Source organism: Quercus suber, unplaced genomic scaffold (assembly GCF_002906115.3).
Source record: "Quercus suber isolate HL8 unplaced genomic scaffold, Cork oak 2.0 scaffold_7, whole genome shotgun sequence".
NCBI classification, from domain to species: domain Eukaryota; kingdom Viridiplantae; phylum Streptophyta; class Magnoliopsida; order Fagales; family Fagaceae; genus Quercus; species Quercus suber.
Window position 1 is genome coordinate 2,149,816 of NW_027069473.1, and position 22,538 is coordinate 2,172,353.

The following is a 22,538-nucleotide window of genomic DNA, read 5'->3' on the forward strand; positions in this document are numbered from 1 at the left end:
GACCATGAGTTTTGGAAATAAATATTATGAATGTTGTGATATAAGATAAATAATGACCATGAGTTTATAATATGATATGGAATAAATAAATGTCATGAATCTAAGATAAATAATCATAACTTTCCATGGGCTTTTATAAGATGATTGCCATGGGTTTTGAAATTAGATAATTGTCATAGATTTCATGGGCTTGTAATATTATAGTAATATGTTTAAGAACTTAAAGTATTGTTCATTATTGGACTTTTAAGTGAAATACATGTGATATAGTTGTTAAGGTTCAAAAATTAAATGGCCACAAATAGGCCCAAAGAAGTAGAAAAGACGTTGGGCCCTTTTCACACAAAAAAATACATAATAAAGGGTGGGCTCTCACAATAAAGAAAAGAGAGAAGAAAGAAAGAAAAGGGAAAAGGCCCAGAGGGCTGGGATCCAGAGAAAAGGCCCAAATCAGGCAGAACCAGCGAACCAGAGAAAGCCCAGAAGGAAGAACTGGGTCGGGATCCCAGAAGCCTCCCAGAGGCAGGGGATCCCTGGACGTGCGAAGTGAAATTATGGCAAAAATTAAAGAGAGATAAGAGACAAAGGGCAGGCGGACCTTGTGCCCTAGACACGCAGTGGAAGTACAGAGCAAAACGCAGGAGCTTGGTTCCAACCATTTGGAGAAAGAGACAAGGAAGAGTACAACTGGAAAAGCTGGAGCGCTGAGAAGAAAAGCCAAAAAACCTCAGGTCAGCCAACGGAAAATCTGGAAATAGAAAGCTAGCTGAGAGACTTTCATCTTGTCGCAACAAAAAGCAAGAAGCCATGAAGAAAAAGGGAAATGACATGACTCTGAGCAAACAGGCACGACACAAACACTAAGGGGCAAAAGGGGGAAATCATCAGTACCCCGGAGCCCGATCTGTGCTATAAAAGGAGGAAGAGGTCCATGCTACAGGGGATCCAAATTTAGATAAAAAGAATAGAGAATTCATTTACGATTAGATCATTTTCGAGGCATTCATAATTGCTTTCTGAAGTCTCATGAAATTGTAGGAAAGACTCTATAAACTTAAGAGAAAACAGAGGAAACGTTCCTGGTATCCCAGAGACAGTCACTACAGTACATGCTCGGATTCAACAAATTCAAACTTTGCAAATCTTTGAAGCTTGAATAGCTATCAAAGTCTGTAACTTTTGAACTCATTTGAACCTTGCAATACGTCTTAGTGAGCATTGTAATCACAACTAAGGGAAATCAATAAAATGCACCTCACTAATTAGAAGATCCCTAACTTGTTCTTACATTATATTTCACTTGTTATGCATTTCCTTTACTGTTATAATGTCGTTCAATACGAATACTCTTGTTTGTTAGCTATTTGTATTGTAAGAAGTTTGTTTTGTGCACCAATCGATTCTTAAAACAACCCTTTAGCTGCGAAGAATCAATCCCAGTCCACCAAGAACATCTTACACGGCCCAGGATCCTTGGGCCATAGTGCTAAAGAAAAAAAGGCACTCTCACAATAGTATTTTGCAAAGTATTAATAACCTTAGTCTTTTGATAAAATAGTGTCAAGTACTTAGTTGGGGCTTTTAATAGTGCTAACATAAATTGGACTTTTGATATTACCAATGAGAATTGGACTTTGATATTGCCAATGAGAATTAGGCTTTAAATATTGCCAATGAGAATTGGGCTTTTGATATTGCCAATGAGATTTGGGTTTTAAATATTACCAACGAGAACTGGGTTTTTAATGTTGCCAATGAGAATTGAGCTTTAAATATTGCCAATGAGAATTGGGCTTTGATATTGCCAATGAGAATTGGGTTTTTGATATTGCCAATGAGAATTGAACTTTAAATATTGCTAGCGAGGATTGGGCTTTTTTGACAAATAATTTGCCATGAGGTTGAATAAGGGGCTTTGCTTATGGGATTTGAATTCCATTTATAAAATTGTCATGGGTTTAAACCATGGGCGTTGATTATGGATTTGAATTCCATTGATAAAATTGTTTTGCTATGAACTTGAATCATGGGCTTTCTAAATATTGTCAAGCATAAGTATTTTTGGGCTTTAAATAAAATGGGATGTGTGCATTGGGCTCGTAGGGTCGGTTTTGGGCTTAGCTAAATAATGATAATAAAATTGGATAAGATATGAGTTTTTTGGGCTTTTTGTGATAGTTTATATCACAACCCAATTTAGATAATAAGATATGAATTATTTGTGGTTAACATAATAATAGGGCAAAAAATATTTGAGAAAGTCCAATAACTTATTAGTGGTGTTTGAAAATAAATAGATGGTACTTAAATAAAATTAGGTGTAAAAAAAAAGTATCCTAACAACTTTTTCACATCAAAATACTAGACTAATGCCTATCTTTCTTCACATCAAAATGCTTGTTCACATAATTTCTTTGTCAACTACTTTTTTTGAAGCTTATGCTATCTCGTATAATATTTACTTTGCGGAGGAGGAGGTCTTGCATGTCCTTGGTCAGATGCCTTGTGCCCAGCTTTGTGTCCATGTTTGTGACCACTTATCCCACAGGGAGGTGCCTTTGATGTACATTTCGGCCGACCTTCTGGCTTTGCAGGTAACCCAACAGCCTGCTTAGCCTACACAAGTAGTTGCTGAGCTTCGCTATGAACATGGTTAGCATGAGGTCGGTCGATGCCTGAAGTGGGGCCAATAGTGCTACTGTGGGAGGGTGGCTTCGTGTGCATGACATGAGAGGTTGGATTGAAGTCAATACCTAGGTCAAACGATAAAATGGGTGAAAGCTCAGGAAATAAACGTGGGGTGGGTGGAGAGGGATCAAGGGTAGGGACAACCCGAGGGGTTGCAACACGCAGATGACAGCCACGTCCGGCAGGAGCTATGCTCGTGCTTGGCCTCTCAATATCTGCTAGCTCCTCATTTGGGGCCTCAGCAATATGACCACGTACACCGTCAATTTCATTCACTACCTTCAGCACACTAGTAATGTCCTTGTAGTTTGGAGTGCCCACTCCGTGACGCCTCAACAAACGGAGGTATCCTTCAATCTGCAAGTACATTGCGACTATTAGTAATACAATACCGAATCAAAATGGAGAACTTTAAGCATAGTTTATAAATTATAAAAAGACAAGAACTTTAAGCATAATTGCTTCCACATTTTACTAAGTTTGAGAAATGATTAAATGACACAAATGATTTATAGAAGATTAATAAATATGAATGAAATTAGAGCAATTAAAAAATGACCCAACTAAAACTCAGAGATCATGTAAAATAACCAAAACAGAATTTGAGAGCAAATTTTAACTATCATAAGTTGTTTGGCTTATGTTTTTTGTTCATGTAAGGTTGAATTTAATCAACCATTTTGTTGGCTTTATTCCGTGTCAAATTTGCTTGTATTTTAGCATTTAGTAACCCTGTATTTAGGTGGGATTCATGTAAGGGTAGTGTGTGAAAGAGTATGAAAAAATGCTCAAGAGTGTGCAGTGAAGCAGGGACTCGCGGCTAACTTGCGACTGGCAAGCCACCAACTGCAGCACACGAGTAAAGCATGCAGAGAAGATGAACAGTCACGCTAGTTGGAGCACTACAGGACAAAAAGTCCAACTTGGCCGTTCTGTTAGCTCGCAGCTTGAACTCGCGACTCAGTCAAGTCACGAAGCCAAGCCGCCAGCCAGCTCTGTTTTGAAAAACCTGACTCTTCGCATTCCATTCTCACTCCAGTATAAATACCCCTTATACACACGAAATGTAGAGAGCTTCTAGAGAGAATTTCTCAAGAGAAACCCTAGAGAAAAATAAGATTGATTCATCCACAATCTTTACATAGAGACTCTTCAAATTCCTCTACTCTCACCCTCTCCATTATTACATCCTTGAGACGTGTAAGGTTGAATTTAATCAACCATCTAATTGGCTTTATTCCGCGACCAATTTGCTTGTAATTTAGCACTTAGTAACCCTGTATTTAGGTGGGAAAATTGTAAGGGTAGTGTGTGGGAAGATGTGAAGAAAAGTTCAAGAGTGTGCAAGAAAAACAGAGTCTCGCGACTAGGACTTGCGGGTGGTTCGTGATTGGCAAGCCGCGAAAGGCAGTCACGTGAGAGGCACAGTAGGAAGCTGAAAGGTCGCGCCAACTGTCACGCTACAAGATAAAAGTTCCAGTCTGGCTAGGCCGTTACGTCGCGACTTGATTTCGCGATTTGGCCAAGCCGCGAAATCAAGTCGCCAACTTGCCCTGTTTGGCAAAAACTGACGTTTTGCATTCCCTTCTCACCCTACTATATATACACCCTTATACCCATCATATTGAGAGAGCTTCCAGAAAGAATTTTTGTGAGAGAAAACCCTAGAGAAATACAAGATTGATTCATCCCCAATCTTCATCTAAAGAGACTCTACAAATTCCTCTACTCTCTTCCTCTCCATTGTCATACCCTTGAGAGGTCATTTACCAAACCCTTGTCTCACCACACCTACGTTTGTGAGAAGGTCCATTTGGTGCTTTGGGAAGCAGTTTGGAAAGGAACCAATATACATTGGTTGATGCTATGGTCAAGTAGTGGAATCCGGGAAGCTAGAGAAGAAATAGGTTCGGTGTAACCTCGTTGGAGCAAAAAGCTTGGAGGGCTTAGGTACTTGGGTAGATTAGGCTTAGAGGATCTTCTGCTGTTCATGTATCCCAACTACATTCTTTAGTGGATTATTTGACCGCTCAAAGGGCGGCGGAGAGGTTTTACGCCGAGGACTTCGGTTTCCTCTTCGATAACACATCGTGTGTTGTCCGTGTGTTTGCATCTCTCTTTTCTTTATCTTTGCCTTATATTTACTGATGTGGATGTGTTCATATTTGGTTTAGATTGATTTATCAATTCTGTTATAAGTTTGTTATCATATTCCGCACATTGATTGTTTGATATATAGCTTGAATTGGTATTTTGTTTCTGGGGGTCTAAACGTTCAAGGGTGTTTCATACCCATATTGAACTTTCAATTGGTATCAGAGCGGGTGCATTCTTTGTGGTTTGATTACCTGAGTGAGATCCTAGACCCCTTGGCTATGGATGCTGCTGTAAAAAGGGTTATGCTGAATTATGGTATGAGTGTTTGTGAAAATGATTCTATGAGTATATTCGAGGGATACTCTAAAAAGGAACTCTTAGAGTTAATTAAATCTAGAAAACATGCTAGGATGTTCATTCACATGCTGAAATATTTTCAAAGCAAGAACCACATACTTCACAATAGTCTATGTGAGTCTACCTCTTTGATTGAGAAATACAAAAGAAGAAATAGATCACTATGTGAAAAGGTTGATAATCTGAAAAAGCAAATCCAATCTGGAATGAGCATGGAAAATAACAATGAATTTGTGTTTGATGGTCAAGAATGCTTGTCTCATGCGTGTATGTTTGTGCACACCTTATTGAAGGTATTTAATTCATGCTTATGGTACCTTGACAGTAGATGTTCTCATCATATGACAGGAGATAAATCATTGTTTATGACTCTTAAAGAGAAGGCATGTGATTATGTGACTTTTGGTGATGGGAGTCATGCTCAAGTCCTCGGGAAAGGAACGGTTGAAATACCGGGACTACCTTTGTTGAAAGAAGTACTATACATCAATGGATTGAAGGCAAATCTCCTTAGTATTACTCAAATATGTGATGAAGAGTTTTTCGTTCAATTCTCAAAGAAGGGGTGCATAATCATTGATGAGAAAGGGAGTCAAGTCTTGGAAGGAAATAGGACTACTGATAATTGCTATGGAGTTGTACCTACGGCACCTATTTCGTGTAGAAGTGCTCGTGTTGATATGCTGAAACTGTGGCATCACAGGTTTGGACATGCAAACTTCAAACAAGTATGTAAAGTTTCTAAACTTGAGGCCGTTGAGGGACTTCCAAAGTTTGGAAAGGTGGAGAAGACTATATGTGGAGCATGTCAAATGGGGAAACAAGCAAAAGCAAATCATCCAAAGGTGAATGTGATTGCTACCTTACGGTGTTTGGAACTTCTTCACGTAGATCTCATGGGGCCTACAAGGACTGAAAGCCTGGGAGGAAAGAGATACATTATGGTGATAGTTGATGATTTCTCAAGGTACTCTTGGGTGGAATTCTAATGGTGCTGTCTTGTTTGGTGTTTGTGTGTGAATTTAATCCTAGTGCAGAGTGAAAATGTCTCCATTCAAGAGATCAGCTGTAAAAGGAGGAAGCAGCAAAGGGAAGGAACATGTCATTGAAATTGACGATTTCTCTCCTAGACCAAAGCGAGTTCGCTCCTCATCTGGTGTGTTCAATCCCACCAAGTTTCGATCGTATGCTGCCTTCCAGACTCATGAAAATTACTTCAAAAAGGCGACACCTCTGATTGAAAGAGTCGTTGACCAACATTCTCTGTTTGACACCAACATTCCACAATGGTTTGTTCGCAAGGACTGGAATTATCTTCTCTCTGACCTTGATGATGCATATGAAGATCTGGTAAAAGAGTTTTATGCAAATGCAATTATTGAAGGAGATGAACTTAAGTGCTGGGTTAGAGGAAAAAGTTTCTCGGTCTCTCCCGCATATCTAGCAGAGATTCTGCACATCAACAGGCCAATTCTTGGGATATCTCCAATCTATGATGACTTTCATCCGGATGAAGAATTACTTAAAGCAGCTCTTGGGGACAATCTAGAATTTTCCTCAAATGGGAATTCATCAGTGTTTCATCTCTTCCTCCAAAATTGAGGGTGCTCACGATCGTCATGTTTCACAACCTGTATCCCCTTTCCAGCACAGGGTATATGAATCTCGGTCGTGCACTGTTTCTTCATGATCTGATTTCTGATGTCGAGATTGACATCTGTGCCCATATCTTTCATATCCTTTGCAAAACTGTTCTAAGAACAGAATCAAGAATGTGCATCCCATTTTGCTGTCTCATCTCCGGATTCTTAAGTGGAAAGGGATCTATCCGTCTGAAAACGAAGTTCCCTGCGCAAAACCATGTCCAATCAACATGCGCACATTCAACGCTAGTATTGGTCATAGCAAGAAGGGAATTAAAACAGAAGCTTTCGTGTCCCACAGTGGCTCGCGCTCCAGTTCACTCCCCGCTGACGAGAGACTAGACTCTATTGTAGCTTCTGTTCATGAGCTAAGTTCAAAGATGTCCAATTTTTCTTCTATCTTGCATCATCTCAACTCTCGATGAGATACGAAGTTTACTTCGATTCAAACTCAATTGGATGAAATTCAAAGAAAGCTCGAGGATAATGACGACTAGCTATTCCTTGACAAAAAGGGGGAGATGCTGTTGGCAGGGGAGAGCTCAACGAAAGGGGGAGATTTCAGCTATCCTTAGTTTTTTTTTATCACTGTTCTGTATCCAACTTATTTTCTTCAGCACTTATTTAGTATGATGTTTTTCAACCTTTTAAGTTGTTGGTTTGTACCCATTGTTGCTTTTGTAAGCTTTGAGGGTTATTTCTAGCACTTTTGCATGATTGTAGGCTTGTATGGTTTGTGCCATGTATTTGCAAAAACTTTGCATATGCAGCCTTTATGCTTTGTGTTTTGGTACTTGTTAATGCTTTGCATTACCCTAAGTACAACACTCTTGTGCCCTTGTAGGATTGTTCCTAGATGCATATATGTTTGTATGCATTGGTTGCGTGTTGAACTTGCAAATGATTCTCTTCATTTGAGTTTATCATTTTTGCATGTCCGAATGTTCATTCCTTGTGTGAATGAACATAGTAATCACTTTTGCTTAAGTGACTACTGGTGTTGATCTTGCCATGAATTATTGCTTTTATGCCTATGTTCATTTTTGCTTGATCATGCTTATTAGGGCTGTAATCGGTTCGGTTCGGTCGGTTTTTTTTTATCCGACCAACCGAAACCGAAATTTTCGGTTTTTAAAAGTCTCAACCGAAACCAACCGAAATTGTTGAAAAACTGTCGGTTTCGGTTTGTTTCGATTTCGGTCATTTTTTCGGTCGGTTTCGGTTCCTTATCATTTATTTTCTAAGAAAGCAAACAAAGAAAAAAAAAAAAAAACAAACAAACCCAGAAATCAGAATATAAAAAAGAGAGAAGAAATTGCAAAACTAAACAACCAAGCACATGGGTTTTTTCAAAAAACTAACTTTATTTGCACATAAAAATTGGAAAAATAGCATTAATTCAATATAAAACAAACCCAGAATATAAAAAAGAGAGAAGAAATTGAAAAAATAAACAACCAACTAACCAAGCACATGGGTTTCCCTAACTTTATTTGCACATAAAAATTGAAAAAATATCATTGGTTCAATATTAAACAAACCCAGATTCTAAAAAAGAGAGAGGAAACTATGGAGAAATTAAAGAGAGAGGGAGGGTCACCGTGACACTGTGAGAATGAAAAGATTAGTCGATGTAGGGAGCCCGGCGTGTGGAGACCGGCATGTGGAGGCCGGTGCAGGAAGGCCGACGTGTGGAGGCAGCATATGGAGGCGTGGAGCGGTGAGAGAAAAGGAAGGACTGAGGGCTGAACTCTTTAAAAGACAGAAAAAATTGAGAGAAGAAGTTGGGGAAGGGGGCGGCTGAACTGAAGAAAAGAAAGGGGAAGAATAAATAGGGGAGGGGTATTTTCGTCTTTATGTCAATCTTTAGGGTTTTAAAAAATTAAATAGCAAAAAAAGCATACGCCCCCACGCGAAGGCTCGAACCCAGGATCAGCGGCCAAACCATAGAGTTGCATACCACTAAGCCACTGATCTATTATGTAACAGAGTTACATATATATATATATATATATAGAGTTACATAAATATATATATATATATATTCGGTCGGTTCGGTTCGGTTTCGAGTGAAAAAATCCAACACCGAAACCGAAACCGAAAATTTCGGTTTTTAAAAAATGAAACCAAAACCGAACCAAACTGAAATCGAACCGAAAATTTGGCAACGGTTCGGTCGGTTTCGGCCGGTTTATTCGGTTCGTCGGTTTTTTGCACACCCCTAATGCTTATTTTGCTCTATATGCATATTAAGTTTTCTGCGTACAATGATATTGCTATGTTGTTGTATTTCAGGAGTTACTTATTCATATGTTCAAGAGCTTTTCAGAATCTAAAGTTAGGTGTGAGTGAGTTTTCCAACTGTTCCCAACTCACGTTTAAGTCTAGAGTCTGTTGTAGGGTTTTGTCACGGAATAGCCAAAGGGGGAGATTATAAGATTGAATTTAATCAACCATCTAATTGGCTTTATTCGTGACCAATTTGCTTGTAATTTAGCACTTAGTAACCCTGTATTTAGGTGGGAAAATTGTAAGGGTAGTGTGTGAAGATGTGAAGAAAAGTTCAAGAGTGTGCAAGAAAAACAGAGTCTCGCGACTAGGACTCGCGGGTGGTTCGCGACTGGCAAGCCGCGAAAGGCAGTCACGTGAGAGGCACACTAGGAAGCTGAAGGGTCGCGCCAGCTGTCACGCTACAGGACAAAAGTTCCAGTCTGGCCAGGCCGTTACGTCGCGACTTGATTTCGCGATTTGGCCAAGCCGCGAGATCAAGTCCCAACTTGCCCTGTTTGGAAAAACTGACGTTTTGCATTCCCTTCTCACCCTACTATATATACACCCTTATACCCATCATATTGAGAGAGCTTCCAGAGAGAATTTTTGTGAGAGAAAACCCTAGAGAAATACAAGATTGATTCATCCCCAATCTTCATCTAAAGAGACTCTACAAATTCCTCTACTCTCTTCCTCTCATTGTCATACCCTTGAGAGGTCATTTACCAAACCCTTGTCTCACCACACCTACGTCTGTGAGAAGGTCCATTTGGTGCTTTGGGAAGCAGTTTGGAAAGGAACCAATATACATTGGTTGATGCTATGGTCAAGTAGCGGAATCCGGGAAGCTAGAGAAGAAATAGGTTCGGCGTAACCTCGTTGGAGCAAGAAGCTTGGAGGGCTTAGGTACTTGGGTAGATTAGGCTTGGAGGGTCTTCTGCTGTTCATGTATCCCAACTACATTCTTTAGTGGATTATTTGACCGCTTGGAGGGCGGCGGAGAGGTTTTACGCCGAGGACTTCGGTTTCCTCTTCGATAACACATCGTGTGTTGTCCGTGTGTTTGCATCTTCTTTCCCTTTACCTTTGCCTTATATTTACTGCTGTGGATGTGTTTATATTTGGCTTAGATTGTTCTATCAATTCAGTTATAAGCTTGTTATCATATTCCGCACATAAATTGTTTGATATAAAGCTTGAATTGGTATTTTTGTTATTTGGGGTCTAAACGTTCAAAGGTGTTGTATACCCTTATTGAACTTTCAATTGGTATCAGAGCGGGTGCATTCTTTGTGGTTTGATTACCTGAGTGCGATCCTAGACCCCTTGGCTATGGATGCTGCTGTAGAAAGGGTTATGCTGAATTATGGTATGAGTGTTTGTGAAAATGATTCTATGAGTATTTTTGAGGGATACTCTAAAAAGGAACTCTTAGAGTTAATTAAGTCTAGAAAACATGCTAGGATGTTCATTCACATGCTGAAATATTTTCAAAGCAAGAATCACATACTTCACAATAGTCTATGTGAATCTACCTCTTTGATTGAGAAATACAAAAGAAGAAATAGATCACTATGTGAAAAGGTTGATAATCTGAAAAAGCAAATCCAATCTGGAATGAGCATGGAAAATAACAATGAATTTTTGTTTGATGGTCAAGAATGCTTGTCTCATGCGTGTATGTTTGTGCACACCTCATTGAAGGTATTCAACTCATGCTTATGGTACCTTGATAGTGGTTGTTCTCGTCATATGACAGGAGATAAATCATTGTTTATGACTCTTAAAGAGAAGGCATGTGATTATGTGACTTTTGGTGATGGGAGTCATGCTCAAGTCCTCGGGAAAGGAACGGTTGAAATACCGGGACTACCTTTGCTGAAAGAAGTACTATACATCAATGGATTGAAGGCAAATCTCCTCAGTATTACTCAAATATGTGATGAAGATTTTCTAGTTCAATTCTCAAAGAAGGGGTGCATAATCATTGATGAGAAAGGGATTCAAGTCTTGGAAGGAAATAGGACTACTGATAATTGCTATGGAGTTGTACCTTCGGCACCTATTTCGTGTAGAAGTGCTCGTGTTGATATGCTGAAACTGTGGCATCACAGGTTTGGACATGCAAACTTCAAACAAGTATGTAAAGTTTCTAAACTTGAGGCCGTTGAGGGACTTCCAAAGTTTGGAAAGGTGGAGAAGACTATATGTGGAGCATGTCAAATGGGGAAACAAACAAAAGCAAATCATCCAAAGGTGAATGTGATTGCTACCTCACGGTGTTTGGAACTTCTTCACGTAGATCTCATGGGGCCTACAAGGACTGAAAGCCTGGGAGGAAAGAGATACATTATGGTGATAGTTGATGATTTCTCAAGGTACTCTTGGGTGGAATTCCTCAGAGAAAAATCTGAAGCATGTGATAAAATGCAGAAATTATGCAAGAGATTGCAAAATGAAAAAGGAGTTCCCATAGTCAAAATCAGAAGTGATCATGGGAAGGAATTTGAGAATAGGAAATTTAAATCATTTTGTGAAGAGCATGGTATCAAGAAGGAATTTTCAGCTCCAAAGACTCCTCAACAAAATGGGGTGGTTGAAAGAAAGAATCGGGTGATCCAAGAGATGGCTAGAGTCATGTTACTCAACAAAAACATACCTCAAAGGTTCTGGGCTGAAGCTGTGAACACAGCTTGTCATATTTGTAACAGAGTTTATTTCCGAGTAGGGAAAAGAAGACGTCATATGAAATATGGAGAGAAAAGAAACCCAAGGTGAAGTATTTCAGAGTATTTGGGAGCACATGCTATATTCTAAATGACAGGGAAAATCCAGGAAAATTTGATGCTAAGAGTGATGAAGGGATACTCCTAGGATACTCCACAAATAGCCGAGCTTATAGAGTGTACAACAAGCGCACTAAGACGGTGATGGAATCAATCAATGTGGTCATAGACGACACCATAACGTCTGTGAGAAGGTCCATTTGGTGCTTTGGGAAGCAATTTGGAAAGGAACCAATATACATTGGTTGATGCTATGGTCAAGTAGCGGAATCCGGGAAGCTAGAGAAGAAATAGGTTCGGCGTAACCTCGTTGGAGCAAGAAGCTTGGAGGGCTTAGGTACTTGGGTAGATTAGGCTTGGAGGGTCTTCTGCTATTCATGTATCCCAACTACATTCTTTAGTGGATTATTTGACCGCTTGGAGGGCGGCGGAGAGGTTTTACGTCGAGGACTTCGGTTTCCTCTTCGATAACACATCGTGTGTTGTCCGTGTGTTTGCATCTCTCTTTCCTTTATCTTTGCTTTATATTTACTGATGTGGATGTGTTCATATTTGGCTTAGATTGATTTATCAATTCTGTTATAAGCTTGTTATCATATTCCGCACATTGATTGTTTGATATATAGCTTGAATTGGTATTTTATTTCTGGGGGTCTAAACGTTCAAGGGTGTTTCATACCCATATTGAACTTTCAAGAGGTTCTTACCCAAATCTTTTTCTCACCATACCCATATCTGTGAGAAGGCTATTTGGTGCTTTGGAAAGCAGTTAGGAAGGGATTAATGGTTATTGGTTGATGCTAGGGGCTACAACGGAATTCGGTAAGCTAAAGAAGACAAAGGTTCGGCGCAACCTCATTGGAACAAGAAGCTTGGAGGGCTTAGATACACTGGGTAGATTAGGCTTAGAGGGTCTTCTGCTATTCATGTATCCCAACTTCATTCTTTAGTGGATTATTGACCGCTTGGAGGGCGGAGGAGAGGTTTTACGCCGAGGGTTTTGGGTTCCTCTTTGATAACATATCGTTGTGTTGTCCTTGTGTTTGCATCTCTCTTCCCTTAATCTTTACCATTTAATTTCTACTGTGGATGTGATTTTATTTGGTTTAGATTGTTTATCAATTTTGTTATAGGCTTATCTTCATTTTCTGCACATACATTGTTTGATATTAAGCGTGAATTGATATTTTGTAAATTGGGAGTCTAAACGTTCATAGCGTTTTACACACTATTTGAACATTCAGCTTTAGTATGACTTAAAGAGTAGTATGTGTGATGAAATTAAATGCAATTGTTGAGAACTGGTTTTTGCTGGTTCTAAGAAATATTGTTTCCTTGTTTGTTGCCATTCTCCCCCCCTCCCATTTTATTTTATAGTTTATTTGCATTAGAAATTATGCTAGCATTTGGTTTCCTCCTTGTTTTTTCATTGTTTAAGTAGTTCTTTCTTATGTTTTTTCTGGGGTTCAATTCCATAGGACCTTAAAGAAACAGTGATGAACTCTAATATTTATATTCTATGCATCTCATCAAGCAGTTCTGAATTTGGTGCAATGGGATATATGGAGTCCACCACCCCCCTCCCCCCAAAAAAAAAATGATGTCTTTCAAGACACACAATTTGTATGAAGTAATAACAGTTTCTTCACTTTTCTAAAAAAATTGTATCGGTCATAATATTCTGCTTATTAGACTTTGGCCTTTTACCTCACCATGTATATTTTTCTTTAACAGGCAGAAGAGGATATCAGATCAGCTATTGATCTCCTAAAAGAAGTGGTATCAGCAGTAACAATTCTAAATTGGGATCAGCGGAGGAGCAACAGTATTATGTTTCAACCTGGTCTAAAATACTCTCTGTTTGTGCTCAAGAGCTGAAACATGGAGCCTTAATTTGGAAGGAGTCATTACACAAGAATGTTCAAAGTCAAATATTATCTGAACCTCAAGCTATATGCACCTTAATGATCATGGCAGATCCCTTTTTACATAGTCTCACACTTATTTTCTTTTTCCAAAAAACAAAGGGTAGATTGTTTTTAGCTTAATTTTTATCCTAGTTGTTTATTTTTTGAGGGGTGAAAATACAGGGAAGCGGTATATCCTTGCCCTTGGAGAAATTTACAGAGTAGTTGAAGTTCTTCGAGCCTCAACCAAGATTCACAAGCCTTGGCTGTTACTAACTTCTACGGATAACGCTGGCTTGGTTGGTCTTCTAGGTGAATGTTATAGTATATGGTCAAGTTCAGGAATTGAAGATGCTCTCAAGAGTATTTCTGATTGTATTGATTTCAAGTATGATGGAACTATAAAGGCATTGCTGGAATCTATCAAGTATATTCATGATATTGACGCACTTGCACTTCAAAATCATGTTTTCTCTGGACAAAAACCTATATGTCACTTGTCAGCCTTGAGTGCCAGAATTGTTCCAGTTATATTGATTTCATAGCTCTCAGGGGTCAATTAAGCTATTCCAAACCATGAAAATAACTATTTTCCTCTACATGGGTTTTGGATTTATTGCCACCCGCTGGTTTGTATGGCAAATCCACTTTAGGCATAAAAAATAAGAGTGCACACAACCGAAGATAAATCTGGCTTCTAATGATTTCTAGCAGATCCAATTTAAGTTTCAATCTAGCTAAAATAGATATAAGTATAAATGTATGCAGGGGCGTAGCCAGGAATAAATACATGGGGGGGCCGGGTTGTAACATAAATATACTAAATATAATTCTTAAGTCTATTGGATACAAAATTATCAACTTTCATATATCATCATATACTTGAACATGTTGGGAATTCAACCGAAATTCCAAACCTGTGAGAAACAAAAAAATAGAGAAAACAAAATGCCAAAAGAAAAACAATCACACGCACAAGACAGTATTTACGTGGTTTGGCAATTTGCCTATGTCCACGGAGTTGCAGGGATTTCACTATTATAAAAAAAAATTACAATGTGTGGCTACAGTGTTTTTCTTTCTCAAAAACAACAACAAGACAAAACCCTAATCACAAAAAAAAAAAGGCTTTTATATCCTGTGCACAGGATTCATAATGAGCTACAAAACAGGCCAAAAAATTTTTGTCTGCCCAAGCCTCCGCTCCATGGACTAAGCCTCAGTAAATCTCCCATTAAAAACCACGCAACATTATTCAAGTCAGGTCGGGTCATCAACCGGATCAAATAATGCCTAACAACGATTTTTCATGGAATAAAATTCATCCATTATCATCTCCATAGTGAAATTCCCTGCAATTTCCTTCTCTATATAAACCTATCATATTATCTGCCAAAAACTCATCCTCCATTCTATTGCGAAGTCTTGTTTTTAACAACTTCATAGCTGAGAAAGCTCGTTCTGTAGTTGCTGTAGAAACTGGAAGGGTCAACACAAGACGAATAAGTCTATCAATCAAAAAATAGATATTAGACTTTCCTGAAATTTTTAATCCCCTACATAGCTCAGAAATTGTACTCATATTCTGAAAATCTGGATGTTTTATCACACCAAGCTCATAATGTTGCAATTGAGACTCCAAAAGTTCTTGTTCATGTTCAGTAAAATCTTGAGGATAATATTTCTTAACTAAATTGCATATATGAACAATTTTGAATAATTTAAAAACATCCTTGGGATTTAAAGCTGAACTAAGAATGACAAGTTCCGTTGTTAGCTCACAAAATCTACTTTTCAATTCTCACAATTGAAAGTCTATTGCAACTGTAAATATGCAAATTCTAAAATGATGTTCCATTGTTAAATCTTCATCTTGACGACGATATCTACCTCGACCTTTAGTCTAACGAGCATTCATATTAGGAATATCAATTTCATGTTGCTCACAAAATGCTATAACACTAGCAAGTAAAGGCTCCCATCTATCATCTCTCAACTTTTGAATAAGTGATTTTGTAGTTGAAACTAAATGTATGGCATTTAAAAGGTCTTGAGAACGTTGTTGCAAAGCTTGATAAAGAACATTAGTAATTCACATTATCTCTTTCATCAAATGCAAGATTAAAATAAATTCAAATGATGTTAATACCTGATAAGCTCCCTCGGCATCACCGCGTTGTTTATAGTTAGCCCCTTCCTCAGAGATAGTGTTGATAACTTTGCAAGTAGCATCAAACATGTTAATCAAACTACAAATAGATTGAAAATGAGATCCCCACCTAGTATCTCTAGCTCGTTGCAAAGTACCAATCTGGTTTGCACCTCTTCCAGTCTCAATTTCATTAGAAGCAATCATATTCTCAACTTGTTCTGCTTGAGCATGTTGCAATTCATCATTATGCTTACTAGAACCAACAACAATATTGATAATATTAACCAAATGATCAAAGAACTGATGAACATCTTTTACTTCTCTAGATGCTGTAACTAGAGCTAATTGCAACCTATGAGCCATACAGTGTACATAATAAGCATATGGGCACTCTTTAAGAAAAAGAGCTTGTAATCCATTCCATTCACCACGCATGTTACTAGCCCCATCATATCCTTGACCTCGAATATTTTCAATGTGGAGGTTGTAATGAGAAAGGACAGCACATATCTCATTCTTTAAAGTCAATGCAGTAGTGTCTCTAACATGCACAACATGAAAGAAACGCTCTTTAATGAAACCTTCTTTATCAACAAACCTCAAAATGATGGCCATTTGCTCTCTCTTCGACTCATCCCGAGCTTCATCAACAAGAATGCAAAATTTTGCATCCCCAATTTCTTCACGAATAGCATTTCGCACATTACTAGCAAGAATATGCAAAATCTCCTTTTGAATTGTGGGTGATGTATATTTGGCATTTCCTGGTGCATTTTCCAAGACAACACTAGCTACTTTGTCATTGAAAGTTGATGTGAATTTTATCAATTCAATAAAATTACCTCTATTTTTTGAATCAAGGCTTTCATCATGACCTCTAAAAGCACAAGCTTGGAATGCTAGCCATCGAGCACACTCTACTGAGGTTTTGAGCCGCAATCGATTATTCTCTAATTCTTTTGATGTTTGTTTCTCAATCAGCTTGTCAATATGCCGTGAATGATTCTTTAAATCCTCGCAACATTTCATAGCAATTTTATGTGGGGAGTTTGGTTCTTTCCCTTCATGACAAATTAAAGGACAATTCATTCCATCTTTCACCTTTTTCCAATTATTAAAACCTCGTGAAATGAATACATCTGATCCGGGACGACCTATTGGTTTCTTACTAAAAAGGTAGCAAGGTAGACAATATATCGCATCCATTGAAGGTGAGTATTCCAACCAATCCTTATGTGAACCAAACCATGAAGGTTGAAATCGACGACGATGAGAATCATCATTGTATGGATAGTCTATATTTTCAGGTTGATATGGACCTTCTTTGAGATAAGCTCGTCGGATTTCATCTTGTTGGTTGATAGGAAATTCACATATTTGTTTACGTGATCTTGGATCACGATCTATCTCTTCAAATTGAAGTTTTGGACATTTGGAGGGGTGTTCATCAGGTATTGAAGTATTAAGATTTGTTTCTACAGCCACAGGTGTCCTAATTTCTGAATTGCTAGCATCTTTTTTCTTAGAGAATGCATTAATTGTTTTTCGTTTGCTCATAATTCTTTTAGCTTTAAGAATATGACTCAAAAATTAACCTGAAAAGAATTTAAAAAAAAAAAATTTAATTAGAAATTTTTACTTAGTTATATGAATGTTATTCATACTCAAGAAAAAACAAAATTTTCACTATAATTTAAACAGTCAGCCCATTTTTAATACAACTTTAATTAATAATAACCCCTCAAACAAAAACAAAAATAATTTAATTAATTTGTCTTTTATAATATATTGGTTAATTTAATTATATAGCTTTAATTATTATTGTTTAGCTTTAATTTAATTTTCACTATAGCTTTAATTATATAGCTTTTATTATATATTGGTTAATTTAATTACATTGCCTTAATTATTATGCTGCACCCGGCCCCATGTGCCCATAGCCCATCTACCCCCTCCCCACCCCACTCAACAGCCAACAAACAAGCACAAAATGCGCCCTAATCACAATAGCTAGCTGCAATCAAAAAATTTCGCAATGCCAATCACAAATCATAACACACGTTACACTAAATGACAATTAATATTTCACCAAACACCAACACACTGAGTCACTGACCAACAAGAAAAAAGGATAAGATAATGCCAAATTTAAAAAGACAAAAATAGGCAAAAAGCAAAACCAGCCAATCAGAGAGTCACAATTCAAAAGAGAGAGACACTTACCGAGATGTGAGATCAGAATCATCAGATAGGCTTAGATAAAGAATAAAGAGACTCTTCATAAATATTCATTTCATTTTTTTCCTTCAGTGAGATAAAGAGAGAAAGACTGAGAGAGAGTTAGAGAGAAAAACCTTGAGGGAAGGCCGGACTGCTGGAGGCTGGAGCGGAGGGAGCAACTGCCAATGAGCACCGCTGCACCAGAGCAGAGGCAGCACGATCTGCGATCTCCGATGAGGCACTGACCGCTATGATCTGTGAAAAAGTGGGTTTCAAATTTTCAGTGAGATAAAGAGAGAGAGAGAGAGAGAGACTGAGAGAGTCAGAGAGAAAAAGTGAGAAATACCTTGAGGGAGGGCCGGAGGGAGCACCGTTGCACCGAGCACCGGAGCAAAGGCAGAGAACTCTGCGATCTCCGATCTCCGATCTACGTTCTGCGATCTGCGATGAGCGGCGACCGGGTGAGCAACGACGACGATGAGCGAGCTGCGGCGACGTGACCGTGGGTTACTGGGTTTGGTTTGTTGGGGACCTGGGGTTTGGTTTTGGTTTGTGTATTGCGGGTTTTTTTTTTTTTTTTTGATAAACACCTCTGTTTTGCGTTTTGGTTTGCTGGAGTTTGATGTGCTTTAGTATTGGGGTTTGATTTCTCTGCCACTGCCAACGACGTGATGGGTTTCAACTCTCTACCAGCGAGGTGATGCTCTGTACTGGTTTTTTTTTTTTTTTTTTGGTTGAGAATCTGTGGGCTTGCCGTGAGCGAGCTTGGGCTCACCGTGGCTCTGTTACATTTTTTTTTTTTTTTTTTTTTTTTTTTTTTTTTTTCAGATTTTAGTTCAAATTTGTTTTGGGCTTTTCTTCTTTTTTTTTTTTTTTTTTTTTTTTTTTTTTTTTGTGGCTTGAAAGTAGAACATATATATATATTTTTTTAATTTGAGTTGTTCATAATTTTTGATTAGGAGCTGGGAAAATGGTTGAGAAATGGGTAGGGGGGTCGGCTGGTTAATGTTGGGGGGGGGGGGGGCTATTAATTTTTTCTTCCTAGTCTAATGGGAAATTTTTTTTTTTTGCAGGGGCCTCGGCCCCCTCAAGCCACTATGTGGCTCTGACCTTGAATGTATGATTCTACTTGTTTAATGAGAACAACAATATTATTGTAACTCAAAAATGCCAAGACATAAAAATGGACAAAATCTAGCTAGCTGTCCTCACTCACACACAGTCACTCTCTTTGAGAGAGAGAGAGAGAGAGAGAGCCCACCATGAGCAAGAAACTCAGAGACAAACACCAACTAGTGCATTAACGCCATCAATTGCCTTTTCCCACTTTTGTATGTATAAGTATGAGTGTTTCTTTTCTAAACAAATTCCAAGACTAAATAAGACATGAAGAAATGAAAGAACTTACAATTATAATCGTTTTAGTGCCCCGCGATCGATGAACCTCCGAGTTACCCTATGGAACTAGTCGAAGTACTCATGGTGAAGAGACATATCACTAAGCACTGCATGACACCGCCGTTCAAATCAATTACCCCAATTGAGGATATGCCCAGCATGTTTCTGCATCCAATCGACACCGACCTTCCCCCTCAAATCAATCCCATGAAGCACTACATCAGTATTAACAGGTTAGGGAATTTCCTGGACCATCCCAAACTAACGAACGACATGATCCGGTGTATGTTTCTCTATTAGGTGGAAACATAAAAGTGGCACCATTGCTGTCCACACAGCCCTCCCTGCAACGCAATACGTTGGAAGGTCGCTTAATACAACAACTTGAGTGGCTTCCTTCCCCAATGTTTAAAAGACTTGAGAAACATTTCCACTCTTAATCTACGGCACAACAACTTCATTTCCACTCTTAATCTACGGCACAACAACTTCCATGGCAGCATTGGTCAAGTATTCAAGAAAGGAAGTAAGTTAAGGAGGATTAGTTTGAGTCAAAATCATTTTCATGGGCCTATACCAAGGTCACTTGTTAATTGTGTCATGTTGGAAATTCTTGATCTTGGAAACAATCATATAAATGATGTTTTTCCCTCTTGGATTAGCATTTTTCTAGAGCTAAGGGTCCTCATTTTACAGTCGAATGGATTCCATGGTATCATTGAAAAGCCTGAAACAAATTTTGGATTCCCAAAATTACGTGTCATTGACCTCTCTAACAATAACTTTATTGGTAAGTTGCCATTAGAATACTTCCAAATTTCGAAAGGCATGGAGAGCTTTGGCGTAGATCGTGTAACGCATATGCAGGGTCAGATTTATATAAACAATGGCTAGGCATTCTCGTACATGTATTCAATGGCATTGACAAACAAAGGCATAAAGAGGGAATATTAGAGAATCCAAGATTTCTTTGTGGCCATGGATCTCTCAAGCAACAAGTTTGATGGAGAAATTCCTAATATTATGGGGAATTTAAAAGCGCTTAATATGCTCAACCTTTCCAACAATGTTCTTAGTGGTTCTATCCCTTCATCTTTGGCAAATCTCTCAAACCTTGAATCACTGGACCTTTCTCAAAACATGCTATCTGGAGAAATTCTTCCCCAATTGGTAGACCTCACCTTCCTTCCATTCTTGAGTGTGTCTCACAATCATCTTGTGAGACCTATACCTAAAGGGAAACAATTTCTTACGTTTGAAAATAATTCATTCGATGAAAATGTAGGATTGCGCTGAAGCCCATTGTCCAAAAAAATGTACCGATTTGGAGGACCCACCAACTCCACCTTCAAATTTTGAAGCAAAACAAGGATTAGAGTCTATATTTGAGTTTGGTTGGAAAGTGGTTGCGATTGGATACGGATGTGGATTTATAGTTGGAATTTTTGTTGGGAAAATTATAATCAAAAGGAATAGTAATTGGTTTATGAAGTGTTTTGCAATTGGCCATCCAACTGGAAGACAAGCAGGGACGGACCTACATTGGGGCAACCCCCCCCCCCCCCCCGCCATTCCCCCTCCCCCCAACAAAGAAAAAAAGCTAGTACCCCCCAAAAAGAAAAAGCTAGGAATATTGGTCAAAACATGGCTCTCATTTTGGAAGTTTCATTGAATTCAAGGTGATCTATTCTCTCTTTTGTTGCGAACTTGATGTTGTACCAATCATCTACTCACCGTTTTTACTCGTAACTTCATCTCTTTCACATGCCATAGACTATAGATTTTGTGGGGGTAGTTTTAAGTCTATATTTCATTTCTTGAATAATGTCTCCAATAGAACTTCTTCTTCTAGGCTTCGGTAAGATTTTAAATCCATCATTTAAATTTATTTCTTTTCCAACTTTTTTTGTTCATTACTTTTGTTCATTATTATTATTTTGTTCAATCATAGACGACTTTCGAGACTTAAAAGAGCGTTGAGTTCCATTTTGATAAATGTGTTGAGATGTTTAAAAAACACTTATTTTGTATGTTATACTTTGTCGACATTTTTATAATATCAAATGTTTAAGAAATACTTATTTTATATGTAGTATTTTATTGAATATGAAATAGACATTAGTTTTTATTTTCATTAAATAAAATTTTGTTTTAAGCTTTGGCCCCCCAGGTTCAAATCCTGGTCCCGTCCCTGAAGACAAGGTAATGTGGAGGAGTCAAAAATAAATTTAGTTGGGAGGGGCATTGGATAAATTGTTATACTTGATAATATTTGATTGTCTACTCCAAATTCAATGCAATAGGGTTGTGTGGCGTGTGGTGCTTTTCTTTAGTACACATTTTTTTTTTTTTTTTTTGGGAGCCGTTTTCTAACTTTAAACTAGTTTTCTAGTCAACAAGTTAGGTAAAGTAACTGTGATGGTTTTTTCTCAAATGTTAGATGTTTTTACTTTACTCTTTTTGCTTATTACAGCCCCACTTTACTTTCTTTTCTTTCTTTCTTTTTACTGTACTTTTAGTAAATACTCCCCCCGTTCCAATTTTTTTGTCCTATTTGAAAAGTCAAACTTTTTAAGGGAACATCATTTATTGTCTTGTCTACCTTTTAAAAATGTATAAGTTTCTAAAATTACCCTTAAAAAAATTTATTAAAAAATTGAATTAGTAAATTAATAGGGGTATAATAGGAACATTAGTAAATTAATGATTTTTATTTTTAGAAACAGGACAATATTTTGGGACATCTCAAAATGGAATAGAGGACAAAAAAAATGGGACGGAAGGAGTACTTATTTTATTTAAATTTTAGCTTTTATCTACGAACTCGTACTTGCTATTCTTAAATGGACCCTTAACTTGAGCAAAACTACAAAGTCATTTTTAATCTTTAATAATATATGTTTAACGCGTAATCTTTAATAATATTTGTTTCCACGTTCCCTGTGGCTTCAGAAATATGTGATTAATCCCATCAGCTTGGTCTAAACCAGATAGGGACACTATTAAGATCAATGTAGAT

The 22,538-nt window shown here is 38.0% G+C and overlaps 1 protein-coding gene across 1 annotated transcript; it reads right to left on the reverse strand.

The window, feature by feature from the left end:
* Window positions 1-15,132: 15,132 nt before the first annotated feature.
* LOC111992595 (uncharacterized) lies at window positions 15,133-17,458 on the reverse strand. The gene is made up of 2 exons (XM_065775023.1): window positions 15,899-17,458; window positions 15,133-15,228 (listed from the first exon to the last, which is right to left on the reverse strand). Exons 1-2 carry the CDS (start codon window positions 17,456-17,458, stop codon window positions 15,190-15,192), a joined length of 1,599 nt encoding a protein of 532 aa, XP_065631095.1. The 3' UTR covers window positions 15,133-15,189.
* Between the last annotated feature and the right edge of the window lie 5,080 nt (window positions 17,459-22,538).

Coding starts and splice junctions, on each gene's coding strand:
- LOC111992595 (XM_065775023.1), bottom strand. CDS start 17,458: ATGAGCAAACGAAAAACAATTAATGCATTCTCTAAGAAAAAAGATGCT. Junction 15,229..15,898: donor ATGCCGAGGGAGCTTATCAG/GTATTAACATCA, acceptor TGACCCTTCCAG/TTTCTACAGCAACTACAGAA.